General features: G+C 44.6%; 1 protein-coding gene across 1 annotated transcript in view; it reads left to right on the top strand.

Annotated features, from left to right (window-relative positions):
• The window catches only part of LOC129815409 (unconventional myosin-XVIIIa-like), a 102,667-nt gene that overhangs the window by 60,113 nt on the left and 25,273 nt on the right, over window positions 1-17,281 (top strand). The window contains exons 19-28 of the mRNA XM_055869209.1: window positions 5,141-5,206; window positions 8,320-8,448; window positions 13,201-13,344; window positions 13,622-13,711; window positions 14,010-14,129; window positions 14,293-14,407; window positions 15,569-15,696; window positions 15,816-15,970; window positions 16,820-16,943; window positions 17,079-17,279. Of these exons, the coding sequence (XP_055725184.1) occupies window positions 5,141-5,206; window positions 8,320-8,448; window positions 13,201-13,344; window positions 13,622-13,711; window positions 14,010-14,129; window positions 14,293-14,407; window positions 15,569-15,696; window positions 15,816-15,970; window positions 16,820-16,943; window positions 17,079-17,279 (1,272 nt within the window). The remainder of the gene's footprint in view (window positions 1-5,140; window positions 5,207-8,319; window positions 8,449-13,200; window positions 13,345-13,621; window positions 13,712-14,009; window positions 14,130-14,292; window positions 14,408-15,568; window positions 15,697-15,815; window positions 15,971-16,819; window positions 16,944-17,078; window positions 17,280-17,281) is intronic.

The following is a 17,281-nucleotide window of genomic DNA, read 5'->3' as shown; positions in this document are numbered from 1 at the left end:
AACTGAACAATTCAACCCCCCCCCCCCCCCCTCCCCCCATCCCAGACAATACCTCCCCAAACGAGGTACAAGCCTAAATAGAACATGTTCTCTTCGCACAGTATGTCTGTGAGAGTGCGGTCTTAAACCTAAACCCACAGTCCCGCTCTTTAAAGTCGCGTTTTGTTAGTGGATCAAACAGCAAAAAAAAAGAATCATTTTTTAAATAAAAATAAATAAAAGTGAATCCCTTGTGCAAACGAAATTACAAAAGCACCACTTGTAGATGTATATAATTATATTCCCAGTCTTATAACAGGCATTTGAGAGAGAAAATAAATAAAATGTATAAAGGCTCTCAGCCGAAGACCTAATTTGAAGTAAGGAAATCGTAGTAAGACAATCAAAAATAATAATAATGATTATTATTATAATAGTTGTCTAGTTGAATGCTGAGACAGCTTACAACCAATACCAAAAAACAACGTGTGCGCAACGTTGAACGCTTGCTGGGCATAAATGACGCTCAGAACTTTTAAAATTTAAGTGAGGACCCCAAAAAACGTGTCGCCTCGGGAAGCCTTTACTGTTTACTGGGTCAATGCAAACGGATGCAGTAAACAAATAGCCAAGAATATTTTGAGTCACTGAGACACTATGTAAACAAACTGAATAGGTGAGCAAGACAGCCTAGAAACACAGGAGTAAAGTAAAACCTCAATACAATGAAATTAAAATGACTGAATGCTTGTAAGGCAAGCACACTAGATGATCAAAACATTTAATCACATCAAATAAGCCTGAATGGGTTCGCCAACTCCCCAACTATACAAAATTAGCATGTTGTAGCTAAACATAATTGTACCACAGGTGGGTTACTTACTATCCACAGTTCGCAAGCAACAGTTGCTGAACTATGAGCAAGTTCAAGACTTCTTGATGTGACGTTGAATGTGAGAGAGAGCCTCATCCGGAGAATCAAATGTGTAGTCTTTACCATCATGAGATAGCCATAAACGGGCCGGGAATCGCAGACCGTACTTCACACCTGGATGGTCCCGAAGTAGTCGCTTGGCCTGCCCGAAAGCTGCGCGCTGCCTGGAAACAGTGGGGGAGTAGTCCTGGTAGATGGAGAAGCTCTGTCCTTGAAAGCTCAGAGTGGTATTGCGGGCTCGTCGGAGAATCTCCATCTTCTCATGGAAAAAGTGCACTCGAAGAATTATGTCACGGGGCCTCTCCCCATCCCGGGGCTTTGGGCGCAGCGACCGGTGGGCACGATCAATCAGGGGCTTTTCATCTAAGGCAAGAACATCCTTCAGCAGCCCAGAAACGAAATCCGTGGCGCGAGGCATTTCCGCTGACTCTGGGACTGATACAAGTCTCAGGTTATTGCGGCGAGAGAATCCCTCTAAACTTACACAGCTCTCCTTCACCTTTTTCAAATCCGCAGCGAGGCGTTTCACGTCAGCCTCCAGGGATGTAGTTAAGTCGGAGACATTTGTAGCGGAGGTCTCCAGTGCTGCAATCGTTGTAGTGTGCGACGCCATTGTTGTTTTGAGTGATGTGATTGCTGGCACCGTCTCGTTCCGCAGGATGGTTAGATCTGCTTTTAAAGTATCAGAAACCTCCTTTATTCGGGCCTCAATCGTATTAACCACCTCCGTTTTCATTTCAACTATCTCAGAGCGTAGTAGTTTGATGGCCTCGAGAATGTTCATTTCAGCGCCGCCAGGCCAAGCCGCCCCCCCGGGTAAAGTGTCAGTCCCCGGGCCGTCAGGCTCAGGAGAGGGCGGTGATGAGAGTGTGTCTTGTAGGCCGGGTTTTCTCAAAGTCATGCTTTTAGCCTTATGTTTCGTCGACATGCTGACATTTGGAAGTAAAGTAGTCTTGGTTTTTACGGGAAGGGATCACCAAAATAATATATGAAAATAAATACGGTTCTGCTGCAAAATTCACATAAACTTTAAAAATACCACGGGAGCAAACGGAAAACACGTCAGTCGCACATGGCGTCCCTCCAATCCCATCGGATAGGAGATGCTTAATGTGAGTCTGTCTAACCAGATACCTAGTTATTTGTAGTTGTCCACATTATTCTAAGTCAGAACCGTCCAGAGTAGTGATGCTAGTCGGGCAGGAGGGTGCGGGCAACAATTGGTCGAAGAGCATGCTCTTAGTTTTACTAGCATTTTAAAAGCAGTTGGAGGCCACGGAAGGAGTGTGGCATTGAAGCTTGTTTAGAGGTTTGTTAGCACAGTGTCCAAAGAAGGGCCAGATGTATACAGAATGGTGTTGTCTGCGTAGAGGTGTATCAGAGAATCACCAGCAGCAAGAGCGACATCATTAATATATACAGAGAAAAGAGTCGGCCCGAAAATTGAACACTGGCACCCCCATAGAGACTGCCAGAGGTCTGGACAACAGGCCCTCTGATTTGACACACTGAACTCTGTCGGAGAAGTAGTTGGTGAACCAGGCGAGGCAGTCATTTGAGAAGCCAAGGTTACGGAGACTGCCGATAAGAATGATTGACAGTCGAAAGCCTTGGCCAGGTTGATGAAGACGGCTGCACAGTACTGTCTTTTATTGATGGCGGTTATGATATCTTTTCGGACCTTGTGCATGGTTGAGGTGCACCCAGGATCAGCTCGGAACCAGATAGCATCGTGGAGAAGGTACGGTGGGATTCGAAATGGGTGGAGATCTGTTTGTTAACTTGGCTTTTGAAGATTTTTGAAAGGCAGGGCAGGATGGATATAGGTCTGTAACACTTTGGGTCTAGAGTGTCTCCCCCTTTGAAGAGGGAGATGAACGCGACAGCTTTACAATCTTTGGGGATCTCAGACGATATGAAAGAGAAGTTGGACATGCTAGTAATAGGGGTTTCAACAATTTCAGCTGATGAATTTAGAAAGAGAGGGTCCAGATTTTCTAGGCCAGCTGATTTGTAGGGATCTAGATTTTGCAGCTCTTTCAGAACATCAGCTGTCTGGATTTGGGTGAAGGAGAAGCAAGGGGGAAGGGGGGCTTGGGCAAGTTGCTGTAGGGGGTGCTGAGATGTTGGTAGGGGTAGCCAGGTGGAAAGCATGGCCAGCCATAGAAAAATGCTTATTGAAATTCTCAATTCTCGTGGGTTCATCGGTGGTGACAGTGTTTCCTAGCCTCAGTGCAGTGGGCAGCTGGGAGAAGGTGCTCTTTTTCTCCATGGACTTTACAGTGTCCCCAAACCTTTTGTAATTAGTGCTACAGGATGCAAATTTCTGTTTGAAAAAGCTAGCCTTTGCTTTCCTAACTGACTGAGTATATTGGTTCCTGACTTCCCTGAAAAGTTGCTTATCGCGGGGGCTATTTGATGCTAATGCAGAACGCCACAGGATGTTTTTGTGCTGGTCAAGCGCAGTCAAGTCTGGAGTGAACCAAGGGCTATATCTGTTCTCCGTTCTCCATTTTTTGAATGGGGCATGGTTATTTAAGATGGTGAGGAAAGCACTTTTAAATAGCAACCAGGCATCCTCTACTGATGGGATGAGGTCAATATCCTTCGAGGGATACCCGGGCCAGATCGATTAGAAAGGCCTGCCCGCAGAAGTGTTTTAGGGAGCGTTTGACAGTGATGAGGGGTGGTCGTTTGACCGCGGACCCATTACGCAAGCACGCAATGAGGCAATGGTCGCTGAGATCCTGGTTGAAGACAGCAGAGGTGTATTTAGAGGGCAAGTTGGTCAGGATGATATCTAAGATGGTGCCCATGGTTACGGATTTAGGGTTGTACCTGGTAGGTTCCTCAATCTCTTTGGGTGAGATTGAGGGCATCTAGCTTAGATTGTAGGATGGCCGGGGTGTTAAGCATGTCCCAGTTTAGGTCACCTTAACAATACGAACTCTGAAAATAGATGGGGGGTAATCAATTCACATATGGTGTCCAGGGCACAGCTGGGGGCTGAAAGGGGTCTATAACAAGCGGCAATTGTGACAGACTTGTTTCTGAAAAGGTGGATCTTTAAAAGTAGAAGCTCGAATTGTTTGGGCACATACCTGGATAGCCTGCATAGTTCTGTCATACTATCTCTGCAGTAGATTGCAACTTCGCACCCTTTGGCAGTTCTATCTTGTCGGAAAATGCATTTGTTTATGTGATGTGACTGGCGAGAGGGTCTTATGGTTAAAGGTCCAATGTAGCAATTTTTTTATCTCAATATCAAATCATTTCTGGATAACAATTAAAATGGTTAAACATTTACAAAAATGTCTTCTTAGCAAAGAGCAATTTCTCAAAGAATTTTGCTAGGACTGTCTGGGATTGGTCTGAGTGGAGAGGGGAAAACTAGCTGTTATTGGCAGAGAGGTTTGGAACCCTTTTTCTTATTGGTTTATTAACTAAATGGTGATGTCACCAGGCAGGCCAAAATTCCATCCTAGTAAAACAGGTTGAAATTTCAGGTGGTTTGTTCAAACAGCTCTTACACTAAAAGGGCTTTTTCATTTTCAGTATTATTACACTCATAGTGTGTAAATGTATATTAAACACAGGAACATAACTGTACTGGTCCATTGACTGTACTGGGCCTTTTTAAAGTGTTTCAGTGTTATCCAACCTGTGAAGGGAGAATTGCTAATGAGTGTTTTTCTCTGAGGATATCTATCAATGAGAGTCAATTGTGTATCTGCCCCCTGCAAGAGGAGCCCGGCTGAAGTGAAACGGTGGGGAATAAAACATATGGGAGATCGTGAGCGAAGAAAAGCAGATTTCCCTTGCGTCAGCTTCTCTGGGTTTCTGTGGAAATGGCATCAGACAAAAGACCCCCAGTGCTCTGGGCTGCAGCCCCTCTCACAGTGTAATCTAGAAGACTGCTATGGGGCCAAGACCACCACGGGGCCCGGAGGAATGAGCCTGGAGTAGGTGGATTCTGAAGGACGACCTGTCTGGTCAGTTTTCATTTGCTGCTCTCCCTGCACACCCTCTACTCTCTAGAGAGGTGTGGATTGGGGGAAGAGGTGTGCGGGGAGAATGTGAAAGGAATATAGTTCAGGATTCTGTCAATCTGTCTGATAAGAGAAGTGGTTGTTGGGCTCCTCTGTGTTAGTCGTCAACTCCGCGGGACTGCTGTAGAGGGATAATCCGGGGGTAGAAGGGCAGCGACTGATCTGTGTGTGTTTCCAGGCTGTGGAGGAGCTGCTGGTGTTCCTGGACCTGGAGAAGAACAGCTATCACATGGGACTGAGCAGGGTGAGTACCACTACTACCACAGTAAAACCTCACACCTTGAATGAGTCACTTGTAAAACTACCTCTTCATATTATTATATTGTGTGCTAGGGGTTAAAAACCTCAAACTGGTGTTGCATACAGTAGATTCCCTTCATTTGGAGCTATAGATTCCTCCTTCCAGGTGTTTCTCCTTGAGGAATGTGTTTGTCACTGGGTGAACTGTCTGGCAAGTGTTGGCTGCCCTGGAAGTCTCTTTACTGTGGAGGATGGATGTGAGAGCCATGCCTGCCTTCCAGCCTCACTATCATGTCTCCTTTGTATTCATTTCATTATGGAGTAGTTTCTGGCAGTTGATGGACTTGTTTAATCGCATCAGCTTGGAAGTGGCCCAAAGCCAACAAGAAAGTCAGGAGAAACAACAGTGGGAGAAACAATGGCTCCTATGCTCCCAGATGCTGGTAATTTTAATGGACCATGTTACAACATTGGAGAGATGGTAATTATTTTGTAGACCGCTGCAGTTGCCTTCGGAGCCCAGATAAACTTCAAACCCCGGAGTAGATTAACACCAAGATGGTGCTTCACAAAACATTCCAACGGCGTCCTAGCAACAGCAGTGGTCCCAGCAGAATGCCAAATAACAGCAGCACCAAATCTTCTGATGACACTGGCCCACGCAACTCTCACTGTGGTAAACACTGTCACAACAGGAAGTCACATGGCTAACGAGATGGAGTCATACTTGATGTATCCGTTCTGATCATAGTATAACCCAGACGGCGGTTACAGCCTGACACTTCATTCTTTACAGCACCCTCTGTGGAGAACGTTTCTAAGAGGGCTAAAGAGAAACATCAGTTTCATTTTAAAGCCAATTTCATGACATTGTACAGTATGTACCCCTCTTCTCCATATCGGGCTAGATACTATATCTAAAGCGGAAATTGATTGTTAAATATACACTGCTCAAAAAAATAAAGGGAACACTTAAACAACACAATGTAACTCCAAGTCAATCACACTTCTGTGAAATCAAACTGTCCACTTAGGAAGCAACACTGATTGACAATAAATTTCACATGCTGTTGTGCAAATGGAATAGACAAAAGGTGGAAATTATAGGCAATTAGCAAGACACCCCCCAAAACAGGAGTGATTCTGCAGGTGGTGACCACAGACCACTTCTCAGTTCCTATGCTTCCTGGCTGATGTTTTGGTCACTTTTGAATGCTGGCGGTGCTCTCACTCTAGTGGTAGCATGAGACGAAGTCTACAACCCACACAAGTGGCTCAGGAAGTGCAGTTCATCCAGAATGGCACATCAATGCGAACTGTGGCAAAAAGGTTTGCTGTGTCTGTCAGCGTAGTGTCCAGAGCATGGAGGCGCTACCAGGAGACAGGCCAGTACATCAGGAGACGTGGAGGAGGCCGTAGGAGGGCAACAACCCAGCAGCAGGACCGCTACCTCCGCCTTAGTGCAAGGAGGTGCACTGCCAGAGCCCTGCAAAATGACCTCCAGCAGGCCACAAATGTGCATGTGTCAGCATATGGTCTCACAAGGGGTCTGAGGATCTCATCTCGGTACCTAATGGCAGTCAGGCTACCTCTGGCGAGCACATGGAGGGCTGTGCGGCCCCACAAAGAAATGCCACCCCACACCATGACTGACCCATCGCCAAACCGGTCATGCTGGAGGATGTTGCAGCCAGCAGAACGTTCTCCACGGCGTCTCCAGACTCTGTCACGTCTGTCACATGTGCTCATGTGCTCAGTGTGAACCTGCTTTCATCTGTGAAGAGCACAGGGCGCCAGTGGCGAATTTGCCAATCTTGGTGTTCTCTGGCAAATGCCAAACGTCCTGCACGGTGTTGGGCTGTAAGCCAACCCCCACCTGTGGACGTCGGGCCCTCATACCACCCTCATGGAGTCTGTTTCTGACCGTTTGAGCAGACACATGCACATTTGTGGCCTGCTGGAGGTCATTTTGCAGGGCGCTGGCAGTGCACCTCCTTCCACAAAGGCGGAGGTAGCGGTCCTGCTGCTGGGTTGTTGCCCTCCTACGGCCTCCTCCACGTCTCCTGATGTACTGGTCTGTCTCCTGGTAGCGCCTCCATGCTCTGGACACTACGCTGACAGACACAGCAAACCTTTTTGCCACAGTTCGCATTGATGTGCCATTCTGGATGAACTGCACTTCCTGAGCCACTTGTGTGGGTTGTAGACTTCGTCTCATGCTACCACTAGAGTGAGAGCACCGCCAGCATTCAAAAGTGACCAAAACATCAGCCAGGAAGCATAGGAACTGAGAAGTGGTCTGTGGTCACCACCTGCAGAATCACTCCTGTTTTGGGGGGTGTCTTGCTAATTGCCTATAATTTCCACCTTTTGTCTATACCATTTGCACAACAGCATGTGAAATTTATTGTCAATCAGTGTTGCTTCCTAAGTGGACAGTTTGATTTCACAGAAGTGTGATTGACTTGGAGTTACATTGTGTTGTTTAAGTGTTCCCTTTATTTTTTTGAGCAGTGTAGTTCCATGCCCACAGCTAAAAACAGATGTCCCCTAATTTTCATTTCCAAAATCTGGTCACCTTACTTAATTTTTTTTGGGGGGTCAGTTCCAACTCCTGGTTCTTTCATGTATGCCAGGGAGGTTGGGTCATTAATACTGGAGCCTGGCTATGGAGGCCTTGGATAGAGACGCCACTCCCATCAATATCTATCCTTCGCCTGAAGGAGCTTAATGACTGCAACCAGCCTTCACACTGCTTCACACAGCACTGGCATGATTATGTCTTTCTGTGTGTGTGAATGACAGGAGCATGTGATGAACCTTTAAATGTGTTTCACCTCTGACCTAGCCAATAGGGACACAATGCTAACTCTGTCGGAGATAACGACTTCATCATCCAATAGATTGCCTTCTCTCCTTTTCTTTAGACTACAAGGGATGGATTATCAGCTTTCCAGTTAATGTCATCTATTTGTACAGTAGGTGCTAAAAAGGCAGATACTTTCTTGAGGTTAATTATGTGCTAAAATTGTTGATTGGAATCCGCTGCGAAATTGAACAAACATGACTGTATCCCTTCTGTTTGATTAACTAAAAAGTGTGTACTTTCATCCCCAGTTGTTCTTCAGAGCGGGGACCTTGGCAAAACTGGAGGAGCAGAGGGATGAGCAGACCAGACGCAACATCACCCTATTCCAAGCAGCCTGCAGTGGATACCTGGCCAGACAGGCCTTCAAGAAGAGGGAGGTAGGCATGACTACACCACGGCTTCACGGTCATCCAGTTAGCTGCTGCTTCTTGGAGTGTACCTGTCAGAGAAGAAAGTCAGGATTTAACGGATTAAACAGGCAAGGAGACAGAGATGTACTTTGTATGTCAAGGCTATGACTGTGACTGTCCAATATGATCAAAATCAATTTTATGGTTTGAAATCCAGGATTTATTTTCCATGATTTACATAAATAAATAATTTTGAGACAGAGAAAAAAAAGTTTAATGTGATTGTGGTCTGTTGGGAGATATGGTTGCCTATTTTTGTTATATTTCACTTTGTCCTGCATTGTTGGAGGTCGGAGCTAAAGAATTTCACTGTACCCTGTAATTAAATTTGCAACCCTGAACATGTGACTATTAAACTCTATCTAATATGGCTTTAAGCTTTCTGAGAAACGGACATACGCTGCAATATCCTCCGAAGTAGGTTTAGGGGAATTTGTTTATTGCTTTAGCCATTTTTGTTATCACTGCATCTATTTAAGAGTTGTGATAAATAAAAAGTCTACCACATAAGCAGTGTTTGAGTAATGGGAATGTGGTGGAAATAGGAACCCGAGAGAAACCCGATCCTTTTCTCTTATGAAGTTCAAAGGGCATCGTTCAGAGGCGGAGGCATACTGAGGGGGAGGAGCGATATTTATTCGGTTGGAAAGGGCAGGAAATCCGCTCTGCGGAACTGTGTGAAGGCTAACTGTAGCATTACTAAATCCATTAAGACTGCTAGACTACTTTTTTTCTGAATGCCTTCTCTGTTTTCTCAATAGAAAGATAAGATTAAATAGATTTTTTCTTGTAAAATCTTTGTCTCTGAACTAAAGTTCAGGTTTTTGTGTGGTGAGATATAGTACTCAATTATGGATGAGGACTAAGATTCTCTGATTTCATCTGGTTAAGAGGGGTTGTTTCATTTCAGTGTATCTACAGTTATTTCTATTCCAGTGGACAAATGGAGGTCTAAAGAGTTATTTGTTTGAGTAATTCTTGGTTTAGTGGTTCATTGTTTACCAGGTTTGGGCTCAATGTGAATTGAAGGCTGTCAATTCAGGAAGTTACTAAAATGACCATTCAAAAATAAAAGACCATTTATTGTCAATAACTTCTCAAACTGAAAAGTAGAACCTATTTTTGTAAAAAGTTAACATTTTCAGATTTTTAAATTCAAATCACTTCCTGACTTGACTGCCTTCAATTCAAATTGAGCCAACCCTGCTGTTCACTGGAAATATCAGGTTTTTGACTCGATTTGAACGTTCTATTACTTTTTTTTAGATAATGTCTGTTACATAATAAAGTCATAGATCTAGATGACCTATAACACAATAAGGTTTTCATTGGAAACCTCTAGTCAGTGTGATAATGATGATAGACCAGGCCATGTACATTTCTCTGTCTGCCCTGAAAATCACCTGAATGGCAAATATATGCAGTAGGTAAAAAAGTAGTTATTCCAAATGCACCAGCCCTAGACCAGTGTAATTGGAGGAATGCGGTGAAGTGGTATATTACTGTGTCGAGTTCTCTCACCCCTCCCTCCCTTCTCCCTCCCTCTCCAGCAGGAAGATTAACTAAGTGTGTCTCTATCCAGAGGCCTGTCTTATAATAATGATTGTATAGTAAAACCCACTAGTGCTCTCACTCTGTCTTCCCCGTTCATGAAATTTGATTAGGCTTCCATGATTCCACTTTCACTGTATGATGTATCCGTTAACATATGTGCCATGGTTAGATGAAATACACTGAGGATGTTAGAAATGTGTTCTATAGCAGCGGCAACGGAGATGAGCACAACTTCTTAGGTCACACACGTCTGAATCCATATGGTTGTAGTTCAAACAGAAATGTCAGGCTGGCAAATATACTTAGAAACATGGTGGTTGATGCCATAGTGTCCTGTAACTGTTGATAGATAATCATGGCTTTCAGAGCTTTTTGAAGTCGTCCCAGCGTGACTTCATTACAAATACAGTACATATCATCCGTTTGAGAAGCAACAATTTCTCTTTGAACGTGTATGCCTCTCTCTTTCTCCCCTCTCCTTCGTAGTGGAGGGGGCATATGGAAAACAGGATGTTTTCTTTTGAAACACACACAGCCCCGTGCTCCGCTGTGTGTTTTCTTTCCTGACGTATACCTTTGGGAGCCGGGGGGAATTGAACAGAGCAGCCGATGGGCTTCTTAATTAAGCTCTTGTTTTAAGTCCGGGAGCACGGTGCTGAGTGGAAGCAGGTGGCGTGGGCTGGTGCTTCTCCTACACAGTCAAGTAGCGCTCAGTCTTCACACGCACAGCGCACGCATGCATGCACACCACACACACATGCATGCACACCACACACACACTCACGCACAGGCACACCCACACCTCGGGCAAGGAGAAACAACAAACCAAAGTTATTATCCTGCAAATAACATCTAGCCCTAGATGATTGTCTGAATCTTGGTCCAGGATTTCAAATCCTCTCTCCAGACTGACGTACAGTAGAGACAGACAGACCCTGTCAATATGAATAGCCTTTTGTTTATTCTTGTCTTGCAAGTGGCCTAATCTTCTGTTTGCCTTATTCATTATGGTCACAACATCACAAATGAGTCCTGTTGAATGCGTCTCTCAGATTTGCTGAATGTAGCATTGTGTTTCGGCTTTCATGGTATGACAAATCCTAATTGGCCATAGAAAGCTGCCTTCGGTGGGGAATGCTGAGAATATTGTGTTTCTCTAATTAGGTTTTGCCCAACAAGCCAAATGGAAATTGTGTAAAGACTTGTTATCGGCTGCCAAGATGTATTGATTTAATTAATCAAAAGAGCTTCCAGCCTTGGGTCATGCTCTGTTGTAGCAACCCTCCAGAGAAGGCTGACTGACGAGGCCTGGTTGGTTAGGCGATGCTGCAAAACAATATGACATTCCATCAAATCTGTATGTATTAACATGGAGGCAAATAGGTCTAGGTTTTCTCAAGATCAGAAATGGCACATTATTCAATATACAGTACCAGTCAAAAGTTTGGACACACCTACTCATTCCAGGGTTTTAATTTATTTTGACTATTTTCTACATTGTAAAATAATAGTGAAGTCATCAAAACTATGAAATAACACATTTGGAGTAATGTAGTAACCAAAAAATAGTTAAACAAAATATATTTTCTTTGAGATTCTTCAAAGTAGCCACCCTTTGCCGATGACAGCTTTGCACACTCTTGGCATTCTCTCAACCAGCTTTGAGGTAGTCACATGGAATGCATTTCAATTAACAGGTGTGCCTTGTTAATTTGTGGAATTTCTTTCCTTAATGTGTTTGAGCCAATCAGTTGTGTTGTGAGAAGGTATGGGTGGTATACAGAAGATAGCCCTATTTGGTTAAAGACCAAGTCCATATTATTGCAAGAACAGCTCAAATGTACAAAAAGAAACATTCCATAATTTATTTAAGACAAAAAGGTCAGTCAATCCGGAAAATTTCAAGAACTTTGAAAGTGTCTTCAAGTGCAGTCGCAAAAACCACCAAGCACTATGATGAAACTGTCTCTCATGAGGACCGCCACAGGAAAGGAAGACCCAGAGTTACTTGTGCTCCAGAGGATAAGTTCATTAGAGTTGCACCTCAGATTGCAGCCCAAATAAAAGCTTCACAGAGTTCAAGTAACAGACACATCAACATCAACTGTTCAGAGGAGACTGCGTCAATTAGGCCTTCATGGTCGAATGCTGCAAAGGAGCCACTACTAAAGAACACCAATAATAAGAAGAGACTTGCTTAGGCCAAGAAACACGAGCAATAGACATTAGACCGGTGGAAATCTGTCCTTTGGTCTGATGAGTCCAAATGAGAGATTTTTGGTTGCCACCGTGTCTTTGTGAGACGCAGAGTAGGTGAACGGATGATCTCCGCATGTGTGGTTCTCGCTTTGCTGGTGCTTTGCTGGTGACACTGTCTGATTTGATTTAGAATTGACGGCACACTTGAATTGAACATGGCTACCACAGCATTCTGCAGCGATACGCCATCCCATCTGGTTTAGGCTAGTGGGACTATCATTTGTTTTTCAACAGGACACTGACAAAACACACCTCCAGGCTGTGTAAGGTCTAGTTGACCAAGAAGGAGAGGGATGGAGTGCTGCGGCAGATGAGCTGGCCTCCACCCAATTGAGATGGTTTGGGATGAGTTGGACTGCAAAGTGAAGGAAAAGCAGCCAAGTGCTCAGCATATGTGGGAACTCCAAGACTGTTGGAAAAGCATTCCTCATGAAGCTGGTTGAGAGAATGCCAGGAGTGTCAAAGCTGTCATCAAGCCAAAGGGTGGCTACTTTGAAGAATCTCCTATGAAATATATTTGAGTTTAACACTTTCTTTTTGGGCTACTACATGATTCCATGTGTTATTTCATAGTTTTGATGTCTTCACTATTATTATACAATGTAGAAAATAGTACAAATAAAGAAAAACCCTGGAATTTGTAGGTGTGTCCAAACTTTTGACTGGTAAAAGTACATGTGGGGTTTAGTGAGAACTAGAGTAAATCACAGTAGAGTTTAGACTGATAATACTAATCTGATGAGATATTATTTCTCTATAGTTAGGACCAGAGATCCACTCAACAGACAACTATTTCTGTACTCTGTAGGCCTAGTAGAGATAGCTCTGCACTGCACTATGCTTCCACTCTCAGCCCATACAGTCCAGTACAGTCACACCCACTCTTTCTCTCTGTGTGCTGGGCAGACCCATGACCTGGCCATCCGCTGCATCCAGAAGAACATCAAGAAGAATAAAGGAGTGAAGGGCTGGCCCTGGTGGAAGCTGTTTACCACTGTACGGCCCCTCATTGAGGTGCAGCTCACAGAGGAACAGATCAGAGGAAAAGACGTGAGTATCCCTGTCTCTGTCTGTACTGGACATGTTAGATTGTTTAGCCACCCAACCTCACACCCACTGCAAATCTGCTTCTCATGACTAAAGTAAGGGTTTGCATGTTTGAAATGGGTGTTTGCTTACCCACAACCATGAGTCGACTCCGTATGTCAGCTGGGAGTGGTGAATATCTCCTTAGTGTTGCATAGGATTCCAACATGGCTACCTCAGCTGTTTCTACAGTCTCTTTCCCATTCTTATAATTTTCCTTTTACTGTATGTTCTCTTCCAGGAGGAGATCCAGCATCTGAAGGGAAAGCTGGAGAAGACGGAGAAAGAGAGAAACGAAGTGAGATTGAACAGTGATCAACTGGAGAGCAGGGTGAGTCTCCTGGGGCCTTCTATGCACTGCATTCTGGAAAAGAGTGTTTGCTGCAGAAGTGGTAGACAGTAGCTCAGTCATACTGCCTTTATTCACCAGACGCTGTGTCGGGTTATTAGCTCAAACAGTCCACTGTTGTTCATTGTTTGACTCCGTCTGTGATAAAGAAAAGTAGTCTGAGGATATCACTCTCAGGCTTCATAGGAAGCCTTTTGATGGTGAGTTTGTTGAGTACTGCTGTGACTGAAGATGGGCCGGGCCATGGGGCATACACATTGACTGCTGTGTGTTCCTCCAGATCTCAGAGTTGTCAGCAGAGCTTGCAGACGAGAGGAACGCTGGAGAGTCGGCTTCTCAGCTGCTGGAGACCGAGACGTCTGAGAGACTGAAACTGGAGAAAGACATGAAGGACCTGCAGGTACAGACAGACACATGCACTCTCTCACTCCTGAGTAGCTGTACTTACACTACTGTTGACTTGTCCATTTTGGTTGTCATTGAGCCTAAGTAATAGGACATGTAAGATGGAGCATAGACATAATATTTCGTAGCGGGAATGTTGAATATTCTGTCTACCTTAGGCTATGTTTGACTTAATGAAGAAGCAGATGGAATGTATGGAGATGGAGGTGACGGAGGCTCGTCTCATCAGAACAGCAGAGCTCAATGAGGACGTGGGCGATGATGACGATTCAGGTGAGTTCTGATGCCTATAGACTACCCACACAAAACCCACTGTATGCATGGCAAATATTCGGTTGTAATTATGGTTTGGGAAAGGTAATGCATTTGACTACTTGTAAAAGAGGATACGTACTACATAGAAAAGGTTAGGTTGTAAATTGCATTATGATCATTGGTGTTTTTTCAGAGGCAAACAGACAGTTTAGAAAGTGGCTCATGGTATTTAATAGTTCCAAGCTGGTAATATGAAGGGTTTTGTGTGACTCATCACTAGTACAATATCCGAGACTACATACAGTAGGGTCAAAAGTACAATAATTGTGTCAAAAGTTGCACAATGACATGTTGTCCATGAATTGGCCCGTCTTCTATGGATTTACAAGTGTGGGATTAAAATGCCTTATAGTCCTCTCTCTCTCTCTCTCGTTGCCTCTGATCTCCTTCTGCAGTTAGCGAGGCGTCATGCTGTGAGTGTATTGTCCTTGAGTCTCTCTGCCCCTAAATCAAGGCGCTCGAGTACCCAGCCCCCACATCCTCAAGAATAAAGCCAAAGTTTGAAGGTTTCAGATAAATGAGAAAATAATCTTGTGGATCAGCCGGTGGCTCCTGGAAGCAGTCATTATTCTTTAAATATGCAAATGTCTGTTAGTGTTCCTGTGTGAAGGGGGATGGAGAGCCTCTCAAACATCTGATAAATTAACCTGGACTCTCCTAGTCTCCACTGCTCTAGTGTAGATAGGCTCTGACAGCCACTGCTGTGGGCCCAGGTAGAGCGCTATATGCCATATTAGGTTCTGCGTCTCCACTAAACCCTTACAGATTCTATAGTCTATTTTAATGGTGTCCGGTCAGTTTTGAGATGTATCTACTGGTAGTTGTTGAACTTTGAATGTCATCTTACCTAGAGATGAGGGATATTCTTGTTCCCTTGAAGCTTTTTCCACTTGTATTGTCAAGTCATGATGAAAAGTTTGGTAGAGGAAAAGTTTGTCTGTCATTGGCAACATGTGTATGTGAGACACAGCAGCTCTTTCTATATCCTAATGATCCTCAGCTGCATTAAGCCTCGTTCAGTCAGCAAGTCCAGCATCAGAGGATCGGTCACTCCAAATGTCACATGGTCTGTCTCGGTCAATCCCTGACCCTATGTACTGTCACTGGTCTGTCCCACAGGGGGAGAGTGGCGTCTGAAGTACGAACGAGCCATCCGGGAGACTGAGTTCACCAAGAAGAGACTTCAGCAGGAGTTTGAAGACATGCTAGAGACTGAGCAGCAGAGTAAAAGACCTCTGGAGAGGAAGGTATGGCCTGGGTGTTACACTCATTCTGGCCTCATCATGTATTACTCTGGTGCACGTATTCACCGGAGTTATGTTCATATGCATCATAACATTCATATTTATTGTGTGTGTGTGTGTAGCTGACTGACCTGCAGGCGGACAGCGATGAAGTGCAGCGCTCTGTGCAGCAGCTGAAGAAGAAGTGTAGCAGACTGACGGCTGAGCTGCAGGACACCAAGCTGCACCTGGAGGGCCAACAGAGCCGCAACCACGACCTGGAGAAGAAACAGAGGAAGTATGTACACGCACCCACACTAATACACAAGAGCAAAGCCGTCATTTAACAGCTCTGGTTTTAGAATAATGACTATAGAAATGTTTTTAGTGAAAAGTGAGGAACCTTCTTTTGTCTCCTGAAACGTCCTCACACGCATTAGCTGATCTATTTAGGAGACTAATAAATATTTTTTTCATTTGAACAGAGAATAGAGACGGGCTGTAATCTGTGTAATTGCATTAGCTGAGAAAGTGAGTCAGACTTTTAGCACTTGAGAGGTTTGTGCTGTGGCAGAATGTGATCTCTCCCTTGAGGCTAATTGAAGATGCTCTGTGGGAGTAGTCATTTTCAGCTGTGCAAAGCCGAGGACCGCTTCTCTTAGAGAAGAAAAGAGCGAATTAAGGGACCTGACAGTTCAGAACACTTCACAATGCAGTTGAACACTCCTAAGTGTGGCTGCCCCAGACATTTGAATAGAACATTATGGTCATGATTAGAATGCTTTTGTAAATTAACAGCTAACTGTTAACATTTTAAAGCTGAGTGCTTATAATGAGTCTAGAATGGAGGCTGTACTGTTAGTAATAGTCCTCAGTGGGATGAGAGGAGGTGAAATGCTTCTTCTTATTGCAGTGAATTGAGTTCTAAATGATTTAACTCAACAAATGGGCCTGCTTAAATATTTTATCTTGGACTGAAAGTGTTGTTGCTTGCGTCATCAAATCTTCTACTTCATTCAGGGCGTCCAACAATCTATTGGATAAATGATCTGTAATATTTATACTTTTTCTTTAAGACGAAACTCAGCGGAGAGTGAAGGAGAGGTCTGTATGAAGGCCTGTCAGTAGTGTAACGTGTGTGTTGCAGGTTTGACTTGGAGCAGAGCCAGGCCCAGGACGAAGTGCTGAGAGAGAGGACACAGAGAGAGAAGCTGGGACGGGAGAGAGACATGATGACAGGGGAGTTGTTCAGTCTGTGCCAGCAGCTGCAGGTACAGTACAACCTGGACACAGATGACAGATCATAATGTAATTGTTTCCCCTGGGGAGTCCATGTCCTCTGAATGTCTGGCCTAGTCCAAGAGTCCTCTGAGTGTCCATGTCTCTGTGCTGCCCCCTGCCTGCAGGACAAGGACATGGAGCTGTGTGCCATCCAGCTGAAGGTGGAGCATCTGGAGGCAGAACTAAAGGACCTGTCATCCCAGGAGTCCAAGGATGAGGCGTCGCTGTCCAAGACCAAGAAGACGCTCCGCGACCTGGAAGCCAAGGTCAAAGACCAGGAGGAGGAGCTGGATGAGCAGGCCGGGACCATCCAGATGCTGGAGCAGGT

This window comes from Salvelinus fontinalis, chromosome 2 (assembly GCF_029448725.1).
Source record: "Salvelinus fontinalis isolate EN_2023a chromosome 2, ASM2944872v1, whole genome shotgun sequence".
NCBI classification, from domain to species: Eukaryota; Metazoa; Chordata; class Actinopteri; order Salmoniformes; family Salmonidae; genus Salvelinus; species Salvelinus fontinalis.
This window is presented reverse-complemented; position numbering and strand designations above follow the sequence as displayed.